Source organism: Sphaeramia orbicularis, chromosome 11 (assembly GCF_902148855.1).
Source record: "Sphaeramia orbicularis chromosome 11, fSphaOr1.1, whole genome shotgun sequence".
Taxonomy (NCBI): Eukaryota; Metazoa; Chordata; class Actinopteri; order Kurtiformes; family Apogonidae; genus Sphaeramia; species Sphaeramia orbicularis.
Window position 1 is genome coordinate 52,701,629 of NC_043967.1, and position 22,172 is coordinate 52,723,800.

Here is a 22,172-nt window from a genome sequence, read left to right on the forward strand (position 1 = left end):
AACCAGTGACAAAAAGAAATCTAGTGACACAAAGGAATCCTAATTAATACTGACTAATACTAATACCGACTAATATGTGATTAAACTTAAGAATTCAACTATCTAAATTAAAATAATATTTCAATGTATTTACATTCATTTAATTAAAAAAATGGTACCATTGAAAAAACAATGAAGAAAAATAAATGCAGGAAAAACAAATCAGTTGAAATTATTTATGCATATTTTCCTCGAAAATGTCACTGTATCATTATTCTCATGTTCTTCAGTCTCCGTTGGTCTGATTCTTGTGAATGTGACATTCTGTCTATGCTTTTCTGTGGATCCTCATATGCGACTGAAGATTATCTTTACGTGTGAAGCATTTCTGACAAACTACACAGCTGAAAGGTCTCTCTCCGGTGTGGAGCCTCATGTGATTCGTCAAACTTGTCTTCTGAGTAAATCTTTTACTGCATTCTGAACAGTGGAAAAGTTTCTCTCCTGTGTGAATTTTCATGTGTCTCCTGACCTCAAATCTGTCTCTAAAACATTTGTGACACAGTGAACAACTGAATGGTTTTTCACCAGTGTGCATTTTCATGTGTCTCCTGACCTTAAATCTGTCTCTAAAACATTTGTGACACAGTGAACAACTGAATGGTTTTTCACCAGTGTGCATTTTCATGTGTCTCCTGACTGCAAATCTTTCCTTAAAACATTTGTGACACAGTGAACATCTGAATGGTTTTTCTCCCGTGTGGGACATGATGTGATTGCGCAAACTTGAGTTGTTTGTGAATCTATTTCCAAAAAGTGAACAACCAAATGGCAGTTTCTGTCTCGTGTGAGTGTCCGTGTGTTCCTCCAGTAAAGTCTTACTGTCAAAGGTTCTTCTCTTTACACTCTCCATGTGGACCAGGATAATGTCTGGCTCTGATCCTCCACCATCATCTCTATCAGTTTCTGTTTCCATCTGTTCAGTTGAGCTGTTTGTTGGAAGCTTTGATTCATGTTTGTGGTTCAGGGTCTGGTCTTCATCACTGTCCTCAGTTTCCTCAGAGTCTTCATTCTGCTCATCCATTTTTGTTTGTAAATGTCTGTGTGGATGGAAGCTGCTGGATGGTTCTGATCCTCCACAGTCCACTTTATTTGCTTCCACTTTGTTCTCCTCAGTTTGTGTTTGATTGAGCTCACCATCATCATCATTTTCACTCTTCACAGGGACAGGAGTGGATGGGAACTTGGTGATAATCGCTTCCTGCCTGGTCCACAGTTCCTCCTGTTCCTCTGTGATGTGTATGGGCTCTGGTTCTGGTTCCTCCTGGTCCACAATGGGATTCGACTCCTGCTGCTCAGGAGGAACCTCTTCTTTAACCACTGACAGCTGCTGGACATCTGTAGAATACAAGGAAATACAGTTAGGCTTTTCAGTTAGTTAGATTTTGGTGATAACACCGTCAGTTCCACTGTATGAGTTTAAAATAGTGAAGTAAATTATCAGCCTATAAAAACCTAAATCTTTAGTCATGAACAAGAATCAGTGAGAGAAGAGAAGTGATAAAGATAATAAGTGTATTGATTAGATACATCAGATTTATACACATTCCTAAAACCTCAGGAAAAAAGTGGGATCTAGAGCTGTATGTAGGGAGAGGTAATACTTTTGTAAATGGAACAATCAGAACATGAAGAACATTTCATAATATTTGCATATATATATTTAAGTATTCTACTTGGAAATGAAAATATCCTTTATTAACTCTTAAAAGCCTGATCATCCAAAAGCATCTACTGATCTTCAATGTCTAATAGTTTTTGATCGACTATTCCTATCATCATACCTTACATGTAAATAATTGCCGTAAAATGGAGTTTGTCATCTTTTCATGGTCATCAGATTTGACCCATTTGGATGTTCAGAGGCTCCGTAGTGAATGTGGAAACACCATCATCCTCTACAACACTGAGTCATCGGTAAAACCCATAGAGTTTAATAAATAACAGTGAATGGAGACATTTGTTTTAAGTTCAGTTAATGATATGTTTTCCTGAAAAAAGTTTCATTTTCTCCAGTTTTCTCTGCTTTGATAAAAATAACCTTTGAATTTACGCTGGGATGTATGCACATCTACATGAACAAAGAAAAAAAAAATCAGATTTTCACTGAAAAATCAAAAACGTAAGGGATAACAATAACAAACGTAATAAATTACCTAAAAAAGTTCAAATGTAGAGGAAAAAAAACATTATTTAGCAGTCATCACAAAAACAGTTGCAGGTATGTGAAGCTTAATTATTTAAAATGAATATATGCTGTTTTATTTTCATTAAGTCCTTTGGATAAACTACAGACAAATGTGCTCAAACCTGTTTTGTGTATCAGGACTGTCGGATTCCAAACACAGTCCAGTATTTGTCTTTGTCTCTGGTTTTCTTCTTTAGTTCGTCAAAGTTCCTCCTCGTACTCTGCTATGGTTCTTTCAAACAGCCCAAATATCTCTTCAGCAGCTGCAGTTAGTCTCTGCTCCACCAGTGATCTCAGAATCTGCACTTTTTGGGACATTTTTCACGTTTTCTTCACAAGAACTCACACACTGACAGGGTCTGTTAGCAGCTAGCGAGCTAAGCTAACTTTAGCAACACTGAGCTAAAACTGATGAATCAGGGATAAAACCGACACAGAATGTGAACAGAACAATGTCCAGTCAGTCAGTTTCATCCGGATACAGAGGTTCTGCTGGTTCGGTTGGACTTAAACATATTAGATACAGCAGAAATCGAAGGACTTTCACTACAAAAATAAACCTTCTTCTTCGTGTTTTACGGCGGTTGGGATCCAGCTTTCTGCGCATTACCGCCACCTTTTGCTCCGGAGTGTGGGTCAGGCAATAGATAATCTTGATCCCCATAAAACGGTAAAAACAAACAAACAAACAAACAAACAAACAAAAAACTTCACCTATATTCTCATGCACTCAACCTTCCCTCTGTTTTCCACAAATACCCCCAGTGTCCCTCAGATCCTATCATATACCACTGTGCTCTTTAAAAAAAATCCATAAGTGCCCTAACCTGTGTTGTCATACTCATTTTTAATACCCCCTTCAGTGTATATTCATTTACCCCTGACTCTATTATCCTCCTCCTCATCTCCTCTCTCTGTGTGTCATATAGAGTCCCTTAATAATAATAATAATAATTATAATAATAATAATAATAATAATAATAATAATAATAATAATAATAATAATAATAATAATGGATTAGATTTATATAGCGCTTTGCTATAAATGCATACTCAAAGTGCACACAGTGGATTCATTATTCATTCGCTCTCACATCCTCCCTCTGGTGGTGGTAAACTACATCTGTAGCCACAGCTGCCCTGGGGCAGACTGATGGAAGCGTGGCTGCCAATCTGCGCCTACGGCCCCTCCGACCACCACCGAACATTCATACACCAGTGTGAGTAGCAGCACTGGAGGCAAGGAGGGTGAAGTGTCTTGCCCAAGGACACAACAGCACATGGACAGAGTGGGATTCAAACCGCCAACCCTTTGGTTATTGGACGACCCACTCTACCATCTGAGCCATGACATCCCTCACACAAACCTGTTCAATGTTTTCCTATTACTTTCATTGTTTTATTTCATGCGCAGTGGCCCAGCCTTAATCGTGTCTTTATTATTTCTTCTTTCTTATTCCACTTCCCACCCTTTCTACTTTTACACTCTTCTGTATTTCATATAGATGTCTTCCTTTGCCCTCTCCATTCCACCTCTCTTGCCACATTTGAATACTTTTCTTCCATATTTCACATTTGACCTCTGTCTTACTCAGATTAATACACATTTCTATATTTTGCTTCTGTTGGAGCCAAAATACACTTTTGTTTGTTTATTCCTCTTTTTTATTTTGACATTAATTTAATAATTGTTTAGTGGGTGTGGCTGTGATGATCGCCACAGGTGCAGTTCATCATGGGTGTTGGTTTGGGTGCGGCAAACTTACATATACCTGCTGTGTGAGGTGGGCGGTGTGTGTGGGGACAGCCCCAAACAATTTTCTGAGATTGAGTTGGTTGGCATTTTCAGTGTTTTCTTTTGTGTTAAGGAGCCTGTTTTGTTTCTTTGTAAAAAGTATATGGAATGACAATTGTGAACTATCATGAACTCTTGGACTTACACTACCAGTCAAAAGTTTGGACTCACCTGTTTTTTCTTTATTTTCATGACTATTTACATTGTAGATTCTCACTGAAGGCATCAAAACTATGAATGAACACATATGGAATTATGTAGTTTAAAAAAAGTGTGACATAACTCAAAGCATGTTTTTATTTTAGCTTCTTCAAAATAGCCACATTTTTGCTTTTATTACTGCTTTGCACTTTCTTGGCGTTCTCTGGATGAGCTTCATGAGGTAGTCACCTGAAATTTTTTCCAAAAGTCTTGAAGGAGTTCCCAGTGATGCTGAGCACTGACTGGCCATCTGTGGTCCATCTCATGCCATTTAAATGAGAAGGTGAGTCCAGACTTTTGACTGGTAGTGTAATACTAGTGAATAAATGGATTGACTTATCCAAAGACAAAGAAAACCAGCTGGACATTCATTCATGCACGTGTCAAAAATACAGCAGGTTGAACCCTTCCACACCGTAGTAGTGGCTAAAGGTAAAGCCACTACAGCTTCTTTAGAGCTCTCTTCACCAATTTATCCACCTTTTCATTCCCTCTTACCCCTACATGCGCTGGTACCCACAAAAACTTAACCTGTCCCTTCTGATTTCTTATTTTTGTAAATGACTTCAGTATTTCAAATAAAATGTCTCGTCAGCTGTTTGATCTGAATGATTTCAGGCTCGTCGGAACATATCAACACCTTATCTTGCTTAGTTTTTTCAACCCATTTCAAAGCGACCAACACTGCCACCATCTCCACCTTGTAGACCCCTAACTTATCAGATGTTCTTCTGCTTAATTCAACTCCTTTCATTGGTACTGCCACCCCAAATCCTGTCACTCCTGTTTCAGGTTCAAATAAACCATGTAGAGGTGGAGACACTTTAGTGCTTCCGGGGTCAGAGTGGATTCGTGATGTCATGAAAGCTCCGACAAAATAAAGACTACAGTCGATCAGAAGGAACCAGAAAACAAATTTTTACAGTGTGGCAATATTGAGTTGACATTTTCTGTTAGCTCCAATGTCAGAGTAACATTAATGTATTAGACCACCAACCAAATGGGAAGTTTATACCACAGCTGCTCTAGATTATTAATGTTCCTGTTGAATTCCTTGTAATTCTTGTTGAAAATGGTAAAACTCCCAAAGCTCGCAGAAAATGAAAGAGACTGCTTTAAAGCACTTAATGATGGTGGATGAACTCACATAGGGAAAAGTGGTCTGATACATTTGTTAAGCACTGGATTTGTCCAGACTAATGCACTAATCCACTTGAACAAACTACTGGTATTATTGGCAGAAGCTGGTGCTGGTAGTAGATAAATATCAGACAGTAAAATAAGAGCTCAAACATTAAAAACTGCAGGCATCAAACTTCTTTAACAATTAGTTTGATGCCACTGACAAACAATGATTTTGCTAATTGATGAAAAATATCTGGTTTTACCTCAATCAGATGCATTAATTCCAAATCTGAACTTCTCCCACACATCAGGATGTTAAAGACAAGTCAGTATATATAGCCAAATATTTGGTTCAGTCTAAAATGATACAAAGCTGAAATCTGGACTTTCCATTGTATCCAAATTGGAGAACACATTTGTGATCTGTCTTCTCCTCAAAGTTCAGACTCTAAAATGAACAGACTGAGACTCATTGGTACATGTGGTGAAACATGTTCTGTTCTGCTGTCTATGATGTCTGATACAAGCAGATGAACAGATGAACTGTGGAATATCTCTCAAATCCATTTCCTCCACTCACATCTTGACTTTTTCCTTCAGTTTGGATGAAGTGAGTGATGGAAAATGATTCACCGAGATTTTCTAGAGGTAAAACTTTTTTTTTTTTTTAAATTGCAATAATGAAAAAATTAATTAAAGAAAAGCAAAGTCTAATTTTTACATGTAACTGACAATGTAAACAAAATTAGCTCTAAAGGTGAAATACAAATATTTATTTTAATATGAAATTATATTACGACATCAGTCATCATTTTATAGCTCCGTCCCCTATTACGATTGAAACACCTGAATTCAATGTGTGCCAATAATATTGTCTGAATAGTGTAACTCATCATCCTGGTGTGATTCTAACAAATTCTGACTTCACATTTTTGACTGAGCCTGATTTAGTCGAGATTGAAATTTTTTCTTTCTGCAGAAGACAAAAGGCTGTTGTTTTTTGTCATATGTTCAGTTCCACATTTACCGATTCATTACATTGATTCTGGTGTTATAGATTTATAAGTTATGGATTTATTACTTTGACTTACACAGTATTTTCAACAAATATGTTGATTATGGAATCAAAGACTACTGTCAGATATGCATAATGTGATTTCTAGAAAAGAATTGACGGACATGGTGGAAACTACCAGCAAATGTTTTTATTGTGTTGCTTTAATCTCTTTTCCCTCTAGTTCTCAACTGATGTCATAATTTGGATCCTGTTTGTCTGACTCTTCAACTGCTGACCTCAGTAAAGTAAATCAATCTTTTCTTTTAATTACAAAGAGAAGAGAACAGACAAAGGAAATATTTACATTGATTTAATTAAAAAAAATGCCACCATATAGAAAATAATTATGAAAAATAAACATAGAAAATAAGATTTAAAAAATTAGTTCAATTTATTTATACAGATTTTCCTCTAAAACATTCCTGCATCATTATTCTTCATGATCTTTAGTCTCTGTTGGTCTGATTCCTGTGAATGTGACGTTCTATTTTCTCGCATGGATCTTTATATGTGAATGAAGATGATGTTTATGTGTGAAGCGTTTCTGACAAACTACACAGCTGAAAGGTTTCTCTCCTGTGTGGAGCCGCATGTGATTCTTCAAACTTGTTGTCTGAGTAAATCTTTTACTGCATTCTGAACAGCTATAAGGTCTCTCTCCTGTGTGGAATCTCATGTGTCTCCTGACCTCACTTCTGTCTCTAAAACATTTGTGACACAATGAACACCTGAATGGTTTTTCTCCCGTGTGGGACGTCATGTGACTGCTTAAAGTTGACTTCTGTGTGAATCTGGTTCCACAAACTGAACAACAAAATGGCTTCTCTCCAGTGTGGATTCTCATGTGGACTTCTAACTTTGACTTCCAGCAAAATGTTTTCAAGCACACAGAGCAGTGGTGTAGTTTCTTTTTCCATTCCAGGTCACTTAGACTCAAGTATTTTTTCTTCATCATGTCTCTGGGTGAGTTTGTTTCCTGTGTCATGTTTTTCTTCTGAGAAAATGTTGCTTCACATTCAGAAGAACCAACCAGTTTCTGTCCCGTGTGAGTGTCCATGTGTTCCTCCAGTAAACTCTTACTGTCAATGGTTCTTCCCTTTACACTCTTCATGTGGACCAGGATAATGTCTGGCTCTGATCCTCCACCATCGTCTTCATCAGTGTCTGTTTCCATCTGTTCAGTTGAGCTGTTTGTTGGAAGCTTTGACTCAGGTTTGTGGTTCAGGGTCTGGTCTTCATCGCTGTCCTTGATTTCCTCAGAGTCTTCATTCTGCTCACCAGTTTTTGTTTGTAAATGTCTTTGTGGATGGAAGCTGCTGGATGGTTCTGATCCTCCACAGTCCACTTTATTTGCTTCCTCTTTGTTCTCCTCAGTTTGTCTTTGACTAAACTGTGAGGACTTAACTTTCTTCTCATCATCATCTTCCCTCTTCATAGGGACAGGAGTGGATGGGAACTTGGTGAAATTAGTTTCCTGGCTGGTCCACAGTTCCTCTTGTTCTTCTTTAATGTGTGGGGGCTCTGGTTCTGGTTTCCCCTGGTCTACAGTGGGATTCCACTCCTGCTGCTCAGGAGGAACCTCTTCTTTAACCAACGACAGCTGCTGGACGTCTGTAGGATACAAGGAAATACAGTTAGACTTTTCAGTTGCAGTTAGGTTTCCTTGATAATACTGTCAGTTCTATTGTAAAAGTTTAAAATAGTGAAGTAAATTATCAGCCTATAAAAACCTAAATCTTTTGTCATGAACAGGAATCATTGAGAAAAGTGTAGTGATAAAGACAACAAGTGTATTAATTAGATCCATCAGAATGACACACACTCCTAATACCTCAGGAAAAAAAGTGTGATCTAGAGCTGTATGTAGGGAGAGGTAATACTTCTGTAAATGGAACACTCAGTTTTCATTTATTAAATAAATGTAACATTTAACATTTCATAATATTTGCAAAACTTAAGTATTATACTTGGAAATGAAAATATCCTTTATTAACTCTTAAAAGCCTGATCATCCAAAAGCATCTACTGATCTAAAATGTCTAATAGCTGTTCATTGACTAATCCTATCATTACTTGTAAATAATTGGTGTAAAATGCAGTTTGTCATCTTTTCATGGTCATCAGACATGACCTATTTGGACGTTCAGAGGCTCCATAGTGAATGTGAAAACATCATTATTTTCTACAACACTGAGTAACCAGTAAAACCAATGGAGTTTAGTAAATGATAGTGAATAGAGACAGTTGTTTGAAGTTCAGTTGATGATATTTTCCTGAAAAAAAGTTTAATTTTCTCCAGTTTTCTCTGCTTTGATAAAATAACCTTTGAATTTACACTAGGTCACATCTACGTGAGCAATGAAATAAACAAAGAAATATACCAGATTTTCATCAAAAAAACAAAACAAAAACAAAACACAGGGGATAATACTAATAAAAGGTAATAAATGACTTTAAAAATGTCATATCCACAGATAAAATAGGATTTGGTAATCATCACAGAAATAGTTGTAGGTATGTGAAGCTTACATAATTAAAATGTATATATGCTGTTATAATATTCATTAAGCCCTTTGGCGAAACAAGAAACAAATGTGTTCAAACCTGTTTTGTGTATCAGGACTGTCGGATTCCAAACACAGTCCAGTATTTGTCTTTGTCTCTGGTTTTCTTCTTTAGTTCGACAAAGTTCCTCCTCGTACTCTGCTATGGTTCTTTCAAACAGCCCAAATATCTCTTCAGCAGCTGCAGTTAGTCTCTGCTCCATCAACGATCTCAGAATCTGCGCTTTTGGGGACATTTTTTTTTACCTTTTCTTCACACAAACTCCTTCAGAAACAGTTTGTCTCTATCACACACTAACAGGTCTTTTAGCTGCTAGCGATTTAAGCTAACATTAGCAACATTGAGCGAATAATAGATAAATCAGGAATAAAATAAACACAGAATGTGAACAAAACAAAGTATAGTCAGTCGGTTTCATTCGGGTACAGAGATTCTGCTGGTTCAGTTGGACTTAAACAAATACGATACAGCAGAATATGGAGGACTTTCATGAATAATAACCCACGTAAAGGTAAAGACCCATTAGCACTACAGGGGGTCTTGTTTCTGTTCTTGTAGTTTTATGGAAGTTTGCATACCATCTTATTGGAGCATTACCGCCACCTACTGGACTGGAGTGTGGACACAGACTGCTTTTCAGGGGTCAGTGTATTCGTAACGTCATAGCAGTTCCTAAAAAATAAGGCTACAGATTATCAGGAAAAAATTTTTTTTTTTTTACAGATGATCAGGAGGAACCAGAAAACTATTCTTTAAAATGCAGTATTCAGTCGACATTTTGTTTGAGTTCAATTGTCAGAGTAACATTAATGCATTAGCCCATCACCCATTATGAAGTTTATCCCACAGCTGCTCTAGTTTATCAACACTGATAATTACCAAAATATTTTTTCATTTTTCTGTAATGGTTAATAAATGATAATTCCTGTTGAAAATGGTAAAAGGTCCAAAGCTCACTGAAAATGAAAGTCTGCTTTAAAGCACTTTGATGGTATAAATATATATATTTTTCTTATGCTTCTTTGAATTACAAAAAGAAGAGAACAGATGGATTTATTTACATTCATTTAATAAAAAAAAAAAAAAAACCTGCCACCATTGAGAAAAATAAGAAAAATGAACGAAGAAAAAAACAAACAAAAAAAAACTCAGTTGAAATTATTTATGTGGATTATACTCTATAACGTTCCCGTATCATTATTCTTCATGTTCTTTAGTCTCTGTTGGTCCAATTCCTGTCAAAGTGACATTCTGTCTATTCTCTTGTGTGAATCTTCATATGTGTCTTAAGATGATATTTACGTGTGAAGCGTTTTTGACAAACTACACAACTGAAAGGTCTCTCTCCCGTGTGGAGCATCATGTGACGTGTCAAACCTATCTTCTGATTAAATTTTTTACTGCATTCTGAACAGCTAAATAGTTTCTCACCAGTATGGAGCCTCATGTGACGCTCCAAAACGGTTTTCCAAGCAAATCTTTTGCCACATTCTGAACAGCTAAATGGTTTTTCACCAGTGTGGTGCCTCATGTGACCAGTTAAGGTTATTTTATTGGTAAATCTTTTTCCACAAACTGAACAATCGAATGGTTTTTCTCCTGTGTGGACTCTCATGTGTCTCTTGACCTTACTCCTGTCTCCAAAACATTTGTGACACAGTGAACATGTGAATGGTTTCTCTCCTGAGTGGGATGTCATGTGACTGCATAAACTTGACTTGTGTGTGAATCTGCTTCCACAAACTGAACAACAAAATGGCTTCTCTCCAGTGTGGATTCTTGTGTGGATTTTTAAAGATGACCTCCAACAGAATGTTTTTGGGCACACAGAGCACTGGTATATTTTCTTTTGACATTCCACATCACTTAGACTCAAGTCATTATTCGTTGTGTTTTTTTTCTGAGAAAATGTTACTTCACACTCAGAAGAACCAACCAGTTTCTGTCCTGTGTGGACCAGGTTAATGTCTGGCTCTGATTGTCCACCATCTTCTCCATCAGTTTCTGTTTCCATCTGTTCAGTTGAGCTGTTTGTTGGAAGCTTTGACTCAGGTTTGTGGTTCAGGGTCTGGTCTTCATCGCTATACTCAGTTTCCTCAGAGTCTTCATTCTGCTCATCTGTTTTTGTTTGTACATGTCTATATGGATGGAAGCTGCTGGATGGTTCTGATCCTCCACAGTCCACTTTATTTGCTTCCACTTTGTTCTCCTCAGTTTGTCTTTGATTAAGCTGTGAGACCTCAACTTTCTCCTCATCATCATCTTTACTCTTCACAGGGACAGGAGTGGTTGGGAACTTGGTGATATTAGTTTCCTGGCTGGTCCACAGTTCCTCCTGTTCCTCTTTAATGTGTGGGGGCTCTGGTTCCTCCTGATCCACAATGAGATTCCACTCCTGCTGCTCAGGAGGAACTTCTTCTTTAACCACTGACTGCTGCTGGACATCTGTAGGACATGAGGAAATACAGATAGACTTTTCAGTTACAGTTAGATTTTGGTGATAATACGATCGATCGATCGATCGATACTTTATTGATCCTTTGCAGGAAATTGCTTTGTTACAACAGCAGCAGTACAAGAAGAAAAATACTCTGACCCATCGCATGAACATCCCACAAACAGTCATCAATGGAACAAATAAATAATAAACAGAATAAAAGATATATCTATCTATCTATCTATCTATCTATCTATCTATATATATATATATATGTACAATACAAGTAATGTATATAATACAATAACCTAAAAACACCTAACACACCTAAGTATGCACAGCATACAATAATAATTTATCGCACAGCGATATTAAAAAGTCTAATAGCAGCCGGCAGGAAGGACCTCCTACTGCGTTCAGTCTTGGACCGAGGGGGGATCAGTCTGTGGCTGAAGGTGCTCTCTCTGAACACCTCAAGATGGTGCAGTGGGTGAGATGCGTTCTTCAGAATAGAGTCTATCAGTTCTATTGTAATTTTTTAAACAGGTCTAACTTGAAGATTCCCCCTTGGAGGTAATAATAAATATTTCTTGACCTTAAAAAAAATTATCAGCCTATAAAAATTTAAATCTTAAGTCATGAACAGGAAGTAGGAGTAGATATAAGATAATAACTGCACTGATTTGATAAATCATAATGATATCCACACTTTTTGCAAACTGAACACTAAAATACATGTTACTGTCTTACATGTTACATGTCTTAGAGCAGGGGTGGTCATTATCAGACTTCTGCAGAGCTTGATGATATGCTTATCATGTGAACCAGGTGTGTTGGAAGAGGGAAACATCTAAAACATGCAGGATACCTGCCCTCAAGGACCAGGATTGCCCACCCCTGTTTTATGGTCAGGTAGTGATATGTCAGTGGGTTTCTTTTTTCAACCCGCGGGGCTTTTGTGGAATTATATGACAAAAACGATACCACATTTTCACAGAAAAATGCAGGGAAAAATATTGCTGAATGGTGATAAATCACATAAGAACATCAAATGTAGAGGAAAAAGTCATTTGGAAATCACCACAAAAGTAACTGTAGGTATGTAAAGCGTAAATAACTAAAATGCTGTTTATGCTGTTTCATTTCCTTTTGCATTAAACCCTTTGGTCAAACTCGAGACAAATGTGTCCAAACCTGTTAAGATTCTCGGATTCCAAACAGAGGCCAGTATTTCTCTTTGTCTCTGGTTTTCTTCTTTAGTTCGACAAAGTTCCTCCTCGTACTCTGCTATAGTTCTTTCAAACAGTCCAAATATCTCTTCAGCAGCTGCAGTTAGTCTCTGCTCCACCAACGATCTCAGAATTTGCACCTTTTGGTACATTTTTTCACCTTTTCTTCACACAAACTCCGTCAGAAACACACACTGTAGGTCTGTTAGCAGCTAGCGAGCCAAGCTAACTTTAGCATCACTGAACTAATAACCGATAACTCATGAAAAAAAACAGACACATAATGCGAATAGAACAGTCCAGTCAGTCAGTTTCATCCGGATACGGAGGTTCTGCTGATTCGGTCGGACTTAAACACGAGAAAACGGAGAATTTTCATTAGAAATAAACCATGTAGAGACTCTTTAGCGCTTCCGGGGTCACAGTGTATATGACGTCATGAAAGCTCCTACAAAATAAAAGACCACAGATAATCAAGATGAACCAGAAAACTGTTAATTCTTTAAAATGTAGCAGAATTGAATTAACATTTTCTGTGAGTTTCGTTGTCAGAGTAACATGAATGTATTAGACCACCACTTTCTCTTAAGTTTTCGGGTATGCTGCTTTAATCGGAAGGTCTAAGAATTAAACCTGGGAGCTTTCAAACTAATAAAAATTTGGTTTAGGTTTGGGATTTAATTGTAGAACTGAATTAAAAATGGCTGTGACTCCCCGTCCTTGGCCTGAGTCTTGAGGAATATGATTATTAGTGTGACCAGGAGGAGTAAGGCAAGGCAAGGCAAGGCAGGTTTATTTATATAGCACATTTCATGTACAAGACAATTCAAAGTGCCTCCATAATAAAACATTAAAAGCATTACAGCAGAGGCAATAAAAAGTATAGGCATGAGAGAAACAAACAAACAAACAAACAAAAACTAAACCAAATCAGATAAATAGATAAAACAGGTAAACACATAAAACAGATAAGCAGATAAAACCGATAAAAACTTGAAGCTTAAAAGAATAAAAAAAATCTCTATTCAAATGCAGCTGAGAACAGGTGGGTCTTCAACCTGGATTTAAATAAACTGAGTGTTTCAGCTGATCTAAGGTTTTCTGGAAGTGTGTTCCAGACATGTGGAGCAAAGAAGCTGAACGCAGCTTCTCCGTGTCTGGTTCTGACTCGGAACTGACAACAGACCAGATCCAGACGACCTGAGGGGTTCTGGTGGGTTCATACTGGGTCAGGAGGTCACTGATGTATTCTGGTCCTAAACCATTCAGAGCTTTATAGACCAGGAACAGAACTTTAAAGTCTATCCTCTGATGGACAGGCAGCCAGTGGAAGGACCTCAGAGTTGGACTAATGTGGTCCACTTTTCTGGTCTTAGTGAGGACTCTAGCAGCAGAGTTCTGAATGAGCTGCAGTTGTCTAATGGATTTTTTAGGTCGACCTGTGAAGACACTGTTACAATAATCAAGCCAACTGAAGATGAACGCATGGACTAGTTTTTCCAGGTCCTGCTGAGACATCAGATCTTTAATCCTTGAGATGATCTTGAGGTGATAGTAGGCTGATTTTGTGACTGCCTTGATGTGTTTTTCAAAATGTAGGTCTGAGTCCATCACTACACCCAGATTTCTGGCCTGGTTGGTGGAGTAGCTTCATTTAAGGACACAGACTCCTCCTCACAAAGCCAAGTTTCTGTTAAACAGAATAAATCTATGTGATAATCTGATATAATACAGTATATTAGTGCAGCTTTGCATGATAAACATCTGGTGGTCAGGAGGCCACATTTTATCTTCTTCTATTTTTGGAGTAGTCTTGTTGACTTTTATTAGGTTTTTGTGTACAGCTCTTTTTCTCTTTACTTCAAATATATTAACTTTAGATGGTTAGGGGGCAAACAAGTTCTCTGTAGGGTTTACAGTAGGTATCTGCTCTGGAAGCACAGGGAGGCATGTAAGCATCGTATTTGTACAAACTAAACCACCAGTCAAAAAAACAAACTACTGGTATTGTTGGCAGAAGTTGGTGCTGGTAGTAGATAAATAACAGACAGTAAAATAAGAGCTCAAAAGTTAAAAATTGCATGCATCAAAAAACATTTTTACCATTAGTTTGATGTCACTGACAAACAATGATTTTGCTACTTGGTGAAAAATGTCAGCTTTTACCTTAATCAGATCCATTAATTCCAAATCTGGAATCCAAACTTGTCAAGCACATCAGGATGTTGCAGACAAGTCAATATATATTCATTAGCAGTGTATCACATCAGTGTATTTGTTTTTTAAAAATTTAAATGATTAACTTTCAGATGGTTCCAATTCCTGACAGAAATATTTGTTTCAGTCCAGACTGATACAAAACTGAAATTTGGACTTTCCATTGTATCCAGATTGGAGAACACATTTGTGATCTGTATTCTCCTCAAAGTTCAGACTCTACAATTAACAGACTGAGATTCATTTGTTCATGTGGTGCAACATGTTCTGTTCAAACACTTGAGTACACACTACAAACAGATACACAGATGGGCTAACTTTTTCCTTCAGGTTAAGTGAAGTAAGTGCGAGTAAATGATTTCACCCAGATTTTCTAGAGGTAAAACATTTAAAACAATTATAAAGCTGAAAAAATACAATATCAAGTAAAATTAAGTAAAAGCAAATTCTATGTTTGTACATATAGGTGAGAATGTAAACAAAATTAACCCTGATGATCAAATACTAATATTTCTCATGATATGAAATTATATTAAGACATTTGTCATTGTTTTAAAGCCCTTCCCCCGTTACTAATAAAACACCTGTAATACTTTGTAAATCAACTCAAATTAAATAAAAATTTATAAAAAGAAAAGAAGAAACAACTGAATTCAGTGTGTCCCAATACCTTTGTCTGAATAGTGTAACTCAACATCCTGATGTGATTCTGACAAATTCTGATTTCAGGTTTTTGATTCAGTGTGATTTAGTCAAATTGTAAGTTTTTCCTTCAGTAGCAGAAGAAAAGCTGGTTTTTTTTGGTTCAGTTCCACTTTTACTGATTCATTACATTGAGTCTCATGTTCAGTTCTGTAGATTTAGAAGTTATGTACTTAATATATTGACATATGTTAATTTCAATGGATATGTTTGAATCAAAGAATAATTTCAGACATGAATAATGTGATTTCAGGGTAAGTTTTTGAGGGACATGGTGAAAACTATCAGCAAACATTTGTATTGTGTTGCTTCAACCTCTTTCCCCTCTACTTCTCAACTGATGTGATAATTTAGATCCTGTTAGTCTGACTTTTCAACTGCTGATCTCAGTAAAAAAAAAAAAAAAAAAAAAATTCTTCTTCTAATTACAAAAACAGAGAAAGACAAAGGATATATTGACATTCATTTAATAAAAAAATGTCACCATACAGAAAATAAATTAGAAAAATGAACATAGAAAATAAGAAAAAAAAAACAATCACTTGAAATTATTTATGCAGATTTTCCTCTAAAATGTTACTGTATCATTATTCTTCATGTTCTTTAGTCTCTGTTGGTCTGATTCATGTGAATGTGACATTCCGTCTGTTCTCTTGTGTGGATCTTCATATGCGTCTGAAGATGATATTTACGTGTGAAGCGTTTCTGACAAACTACACAGCTGAAAGGTTTCTCTCCTGTGTGGAGCATCATGTGACGTGTCAAAACTCCTTTCAAAGTAAATATTTCCCCACATTCTGAACAGCTAAATGTTTTCTCAGCGGTGTGGACCTTCATGTGAGCACTTAAGAATGAATTTAAGGTAAATCTTTTATGACAAATTGAACAATGGTATGGTCTTTCTTTTGTGTGGACTCTCATATGTCTCTTGGCGTTACTCTTGAGTCCAAAACATTTGTGACACACTGAACATCTAAATCGCTTTTCTCCCTCGTGGGATGTCATGTGAGTTTTTAACACTGACTTCCAGCTGAATGTTTTTGAACACACAGAGCAGTGGTATAGTTTATTTTTCCATTCCAGATCACTTTGACTCAAGTTATTTTTCGTCATGTCTCTGGGTGAGTTGGTTTCCTGTGTCGTGTTTTTCTTCCGAGAAAATGTTGCTTCACATTCAGAAGAACCAACCAGTTTCTGTCCTGTGTGAGTGTCCATGTGTTCCTCCAGTAAACTCTTACTGTCAAAGGTTCTTCTCTTTACACTCTCCATGTGGACCAGGTTAATGTCTGACTCTGATCCTCCACCGTCATCTCCATCAGTGTCTGTTTCCATCTGTTCAGTTGAGCTGTTTGTTGGAAGCTTTGACTCAGGTTTGTGGTTTAGGGTCTGGTCTTCATCGCTGTCCTCGGTTTCCTCACAGTCTTCATTCTGCTCATCAGTTTTTGTTTGTAAATGTCTATGTGGATGGAAGCTACTGGCTGGTTCTGATCCTCCACAATCCACTTTATTTGCTTCCACTTTGTTCTCCTCAGTTTGTCTTTGATGAAGCTGTGAGGACTTAACTCTCTCCTCATCATCATCTTCACTTTTCCCAGGGACATAAATGAATGGGAACTTGGTGATATTCACTTCCTGGCTGATCCACAGGTCCTCCTGTTCCTCTTTAATGTGTGGGGGTTCTGGTTCTGGTTCCTCCTGGTCCACAATGGGATTCCATTCCTGCTGCTTAGGAGGAACGTCTTCTGTAACCACCGTCAGCTGCTGGACGTCTGTAGGATACAAGGAAATACAGTTATATTTTTCAGTTACAGTTAAATTTGGTCATAATACCGCAGTGGTGGTCTAGACATGTATGTAGGGAGAGATAATACTTTTGTACATGGAACAATCAGTTTTCATTTATTAAATACATTTCACGGTTTAAATTTTATATTATTGGTAAAAATAAACTATTACTGTAGGAAATGAAAATGTCCTGTATTAACCCTTAAAAGCCTAAACATCCAAAAGCATCTACTGATCAAAAAGGATTAATATCTGTTGAGTCACTAAACCTATCAGTGCATGTGAACAATTGATGTAAAATACAGTTTGTCATCTTTTCATGGTCATCAGATATGACCCATTTGGACGTTCAGAGTCTCTGTAGTGAATGAGGAAACACCATAATCTTCTACAACATTGATTCAACAGTAAAACCCATCGAGCTGGATCAATGACGGTGGATGGACACACTTGTTTTTTGTCCAGTTAATGATATATTTTGCTGAAAAAAGGCTCATTTTCATCAATTTTTTCTGCTTTGATAAAATAACCTGTAAACTTACATTGACACCTACATGAGCACTAAATGAAAAACAGTAAGAAAACCTCAACAATTGTCCCTGTGCCCAAAACAAAATGTGCAAAGTCCAAAGAACCAGGACTGATCTATTGGCTGATGGATTTCCTGACAAAAATATCACAGTGTATAAGGGTCAATAATGTCATGTCATACATTCTTACTTCTTCCACTGGATCTCCACAGCCATGTGTCCTGTCACCTATTTAATCTATTTTATAAACCAATGAGTGCCAGAGTCAGCATGCAGAGCACCACATCATTAAATTGTCTTTTAATTCAATGATTGTATCCCTCCTCAGCCTTGATGACCCTGATCATGGCCCTGTGGTTGATGAATTCACTGACTGGTATAAAGTGACATTTCTGGACATGAATGTGTTTAAGGCCAAGGAGATGTCAGTGGATTTCAGGAAGAATCCCACTGTCATCTGTTCTGATCAATGGTCAGACCGTTGAAGTGGCTGAACAGTACAAATATCTTGGCACAGTCATTGTTGACAAACTGTTCTTTGAGGCCAACGTAGATGCTGTTTTTTAAAAAGCACATCAGCGCATATACTTTTATCTGAAGCTCCAGTGCCTTAATATCGACAGTACTTTTATAAAGATTTGATATTATTTTTTTTACTGAGACTGTTTTAAACTTTTCTTTTAGTTGTTGGTTTGATCTACTAAACATCAAAAATAAAAACAGATTCCAGGGTATTGTGAAGGTATGCAGCAGAAACGCAGGAGTGATCTTGAATGGCCTGACACACCTGTATAAGGTCAGAACTTTGAATCAGGCCCAGTCATTCCTGAATGACCCCAGCCACCCTCTATGGTCAGAGTTCATGCTGCTTCAGTCTGGTTGCAGATACACCAAAGCAACATAGCAGGGCCAATAGGCACAGGAACTCTTATTCCTGCTGCTATCAGGTTCCTGAATAGTCAATCGTGGGTGATTTGTGTTTTTATATTATATCTGTCATTTATTTTTGATGTGTGTACTGCTGGCTGTACAATAATTTGCCCCCTTGAGGATAATAAACTACCTTGAAATATATCCAATTTTCACATAAAAATGCAACATGCAGGGGATAATATTAAATAAATACTGGTGAATCACTTCCAAAAGGTCAAATGTACTAAAAAAAAATCGTTTGGAAGTCATGAAAAAAAATAGCTGATGTGTGTATATATGCTGTTTCATATCCATTAAGACCTTTGACTAAACTGGAGACAAATGTGTCCAAACCTGTTTTGTGTATCAGGATTGTCGGATTCCAAACACAGTCCAGTATTTGTCTTTGTCTCTGGTTTTCTTCTTTAGTTCGACAAAGTTCCTCCTCGTACTCTGCTATGGTTCTTTCAAACAGCCCAAATATCTCTTCAACAGCCGCAGTTAGTCTGTGCTCCACTAGTGATCTTAGAATCACCACTTTTTGGGACATTTTTCACCTTTTCTTCACACAAACTTCGTCAGAAACAGTTCGTCTTCATCACACACTGACAGGTCTGTTAGCAGTTAGCTAGCTAAGCTAACTTTAGCAACACTGAGCTAATAACAGATAAATAAGGAGTAAAGCAGACACAGAATGTAAACAGAACAGTCATTCGGTCAGTTCCATCCAGATACAGAGATTCTCCTGGTTCGGTTGGACTTCAACAAATACGATACAAGAGAAAACGTGGACGTTAATTAGAAATTAACCATTTAAGATGATGTAGAGACGGTTTAGCACTTCCGGGGTCAGAGTGGATCGGTGACGTCATTAAATCTCCTTTAAAATAAAAGACTACAGGATGGGACCAGAAAACTATCAATTCTTTAAAATGTAGCATTATAGTGATGACATATTCTGTTAGCTCCAAAACTATTGTTAGTGTTTCTGTAACGGCTAATACATGAAATTCCCAATTCCTGTTGAACACCAGGTTTAGGAGCACATTTTACCCAAGTGCAATATGGGTACTGAACACAAAATAGTGACAATACCTCGAGTAAGGATATATATTTAACATATACCCTCAGTATCCAGCCAGGGTCAAAGTGGAATATATTATCTGTGTCGTTTCTTGTTTGTTTGACATGCTTGTTTTTATTCTGTATATACTGTAGATTTACACTTTTTTTCTTTTAAACTGTTTTGCACTATGCACCACAAGAGAGTTGTCTCTTTTAATTTCGTTGTACATATGTATAATGACAATAAAGGCATTCTATTCTATTCTATTCTAAATGGTAAAATGTCAAAAGCTCACTGAAAATGAAAGAGTCTACTTTAAAGCACTTCATGATGCTGGATGGACTCAAATACAGAAAGGATGTCCGATACATTTGTTGAGCACCGTATTTGTACAAACTAAACCACTAATCAAAAAAAAAGAAGAAGAAAAAAAAAAAAACAACTATGAGTATTATTGACAGAAGCTGCTGCTAGCAGTAGATGAAGAGAAGACACTAAAATAAGAGCCCAAAAGGTAAAGATTGCAAGCATCTAAATGTTATATAATTAGTTTGATGTCACTGAAAAACAATGATTTTGCTAATTGGTGAAAAATATTTGTTTTTACCTCAATCAGATGCATTAATTCCAAATCTGAAATCTGAACTTCTCCCACACATCAGAATGTAATAGACAAGTCAGTATATATCCATCAGCAGTGTGCCACTTCAGAGTTATTAGTTTTAAAACTTCTAAATGATCAGCATTCTGAAGGTTCCAATACCTGACAGAAAATATTGGGTTCAGTCCAAAATGATACAAAGCTGAAATCTGTACTCTCCATTGTATCCAGATTGGAGAACACATTTGTGATCTGTATTCTCCTCAAAGTTCAGACTCTGGAATTAACAGACTGAGATTCATGTGTACGTGTGGTGAAACATGTTCTGTTTAAACATTTGAGTATATGATACAAGCAGATGAACAGATGGGCTGTGGAATATCTTTAAAATCCATTTCTTCCACTCACATCTTGACTGTTTCCTTCAGTTTGGATGAAGTTAGCGATGGTAAATGATTTCACATAGTTTTTCTAGAGCTAAAACCTTTAAAAAATAATTATACTAATGAAAGCATAGCTGGTATAAATGCTGGGTTTTGGCATATAGGAGCGTAAATAGATACCTCCGGAAGACCCAATACAGTCTTAAATTGTTTCAAGAGTCTGAAAAAATTACGCAAAACAAAATAATTTTTGAACATTTTCACTGGGATGTCAGGTTTACTAAATAATAAAGCAGATAAAGATGCTCTAGCAAGAGATTCAAAATCATGAGATTCAATCACAGGTCAGCATTGCTTTAGGTCATCATTACTAGTCTGGTACCAGAAACCCAGGCTCTGGCCTTGCAAGCCCCGATAACACCTTTTGATGTGGGCTTTTGTAGATGTGCTTTAGAGATATGGGGAGTCTTGTCGGCCCAAATAAAGGAGATAAGAATGTACTCGACTAATTTTGAAAAATTATGCTGTTAGAAAAATTGGTTGATTTTGAAACAGATAAAGAAATTTGGGGAGAATTACCATTTTGACATTATTGTCCAGTCAAAAAAATTGGCAGTAATTTCCACTTGTCAATCATGGCTTTAAGTTTATTAATCAATTCTAAAAAACATTATTTGAAAAGGAGTTTAGGATTCCTAGGGATGGTGATTCCTAAATATTCAAAGTGCTTAGTCGTGACTTTAAAAAGTAAATTGTGAAGAAAATTGCATCTAAACCATTAGAAAGAGGCATAAGTACACATTTCTCACAGTTTACGGTAAAACCAGAAAATTGACCAAATTCCTTAATCAGGTCAAGAAGAAGTGAGATAGACTGTGTAATGTCGGACAACGTCAGAAAGACATCATCAGCATGCAAGCCAATTGTGTATTCTGATGTATTATATCTAAGTCCTGCGATTTCAGGAGTTGCCCTGAAGGTGATATAGCAAGTGGCTTGAGCGCCAGAGTGCATAAAATTGGTGAAAGGCAACAACAGTGATGCAACAAGAAATGAGGGGACTTTCTATTGTTAGTGAGCACGCATGCTTTGGGATGTGCATATAGCATTTTTGCAATAGCCATAAATCTGTCAAAGCCAAACTTCTTTAGAGCAATAAACATATACTCCCACTCAATTTGGTTAAAAGCCTGCTGAGCATCCAGGAAGATAACAGCAGAGTATAGTAGCTTATTGGAGTCCATAATATTCAATAGTCTGCAGGTTTTTGAAAACGCAAACCTTTCAGAAGTAAACCCTGTTTAGTCACTATGGATCAAGGTGTCTATGTGTTCATTCAA

At 36.9% G+C, this 22,172-nt stretch overlaps 3 protein-coding genes across 3 annotated transcripts in view; 1 reads left to right on the forward strand and 2 right to left on the reverse strand.

Annotated features, from left to right (window-relative positions):
- LOC115428086 (glutamic acid-rich protein-like) overlaps positions 1 to 22,172 on the forward strand; it is a 657,495-nt gene that overhangs the window by 572,406 nt on the left and 62,917 nt on the right. The window lies entirely within an intron of this gene.
- Positions 1 to 22,172, reverse strand: part of LOC115428064 (zinc finger protein 37-like) — a 161,745-nt gene that overhangs the window by 119,429 nt on the left and 20,144 nt on the right. The window contains exon 3 of the mRNA XM_030146876.1: positions 862 to 1,377. Within this exon, the coding sequence (XP_030002736.1) occupies positions 862 to 1,377 (516 nt within the window). The remainder of the gene's footprint in view (positions 1 to 861; positions 1,378 to 22,172) is intronic.
- The window catches only part of LOC115428088 (zinc finger protein 454-like), a 38,697-nt gene that overhangs the window by 11,281 nt on the left and 5,244 nt on the right, over positions 1 to 22,172 (reverse strand). Inside the window, exons 2-4 of the mRNA XM_030146918.1 lie at positions 9,010 to 9,215; positions 7,134 to 8,016; positions 596 to 635 (exon numbers count right to left, since the gene is read on the reverse strand). Coding sequence (XP_030002778.1) covers positions 596 to 635; positions 7,134 to 8,016; positions 9,010 to 9,205 — 1,119 coding nt within the window. The 5' untranslated portion in view covers positions 9,206 to 9,215. The remainder of the gene's footprint in view (positions 1 to 595; positions 636 to 7,133; positions 8,017 to 9,009; positions 9,216 to 22,172) is intronic.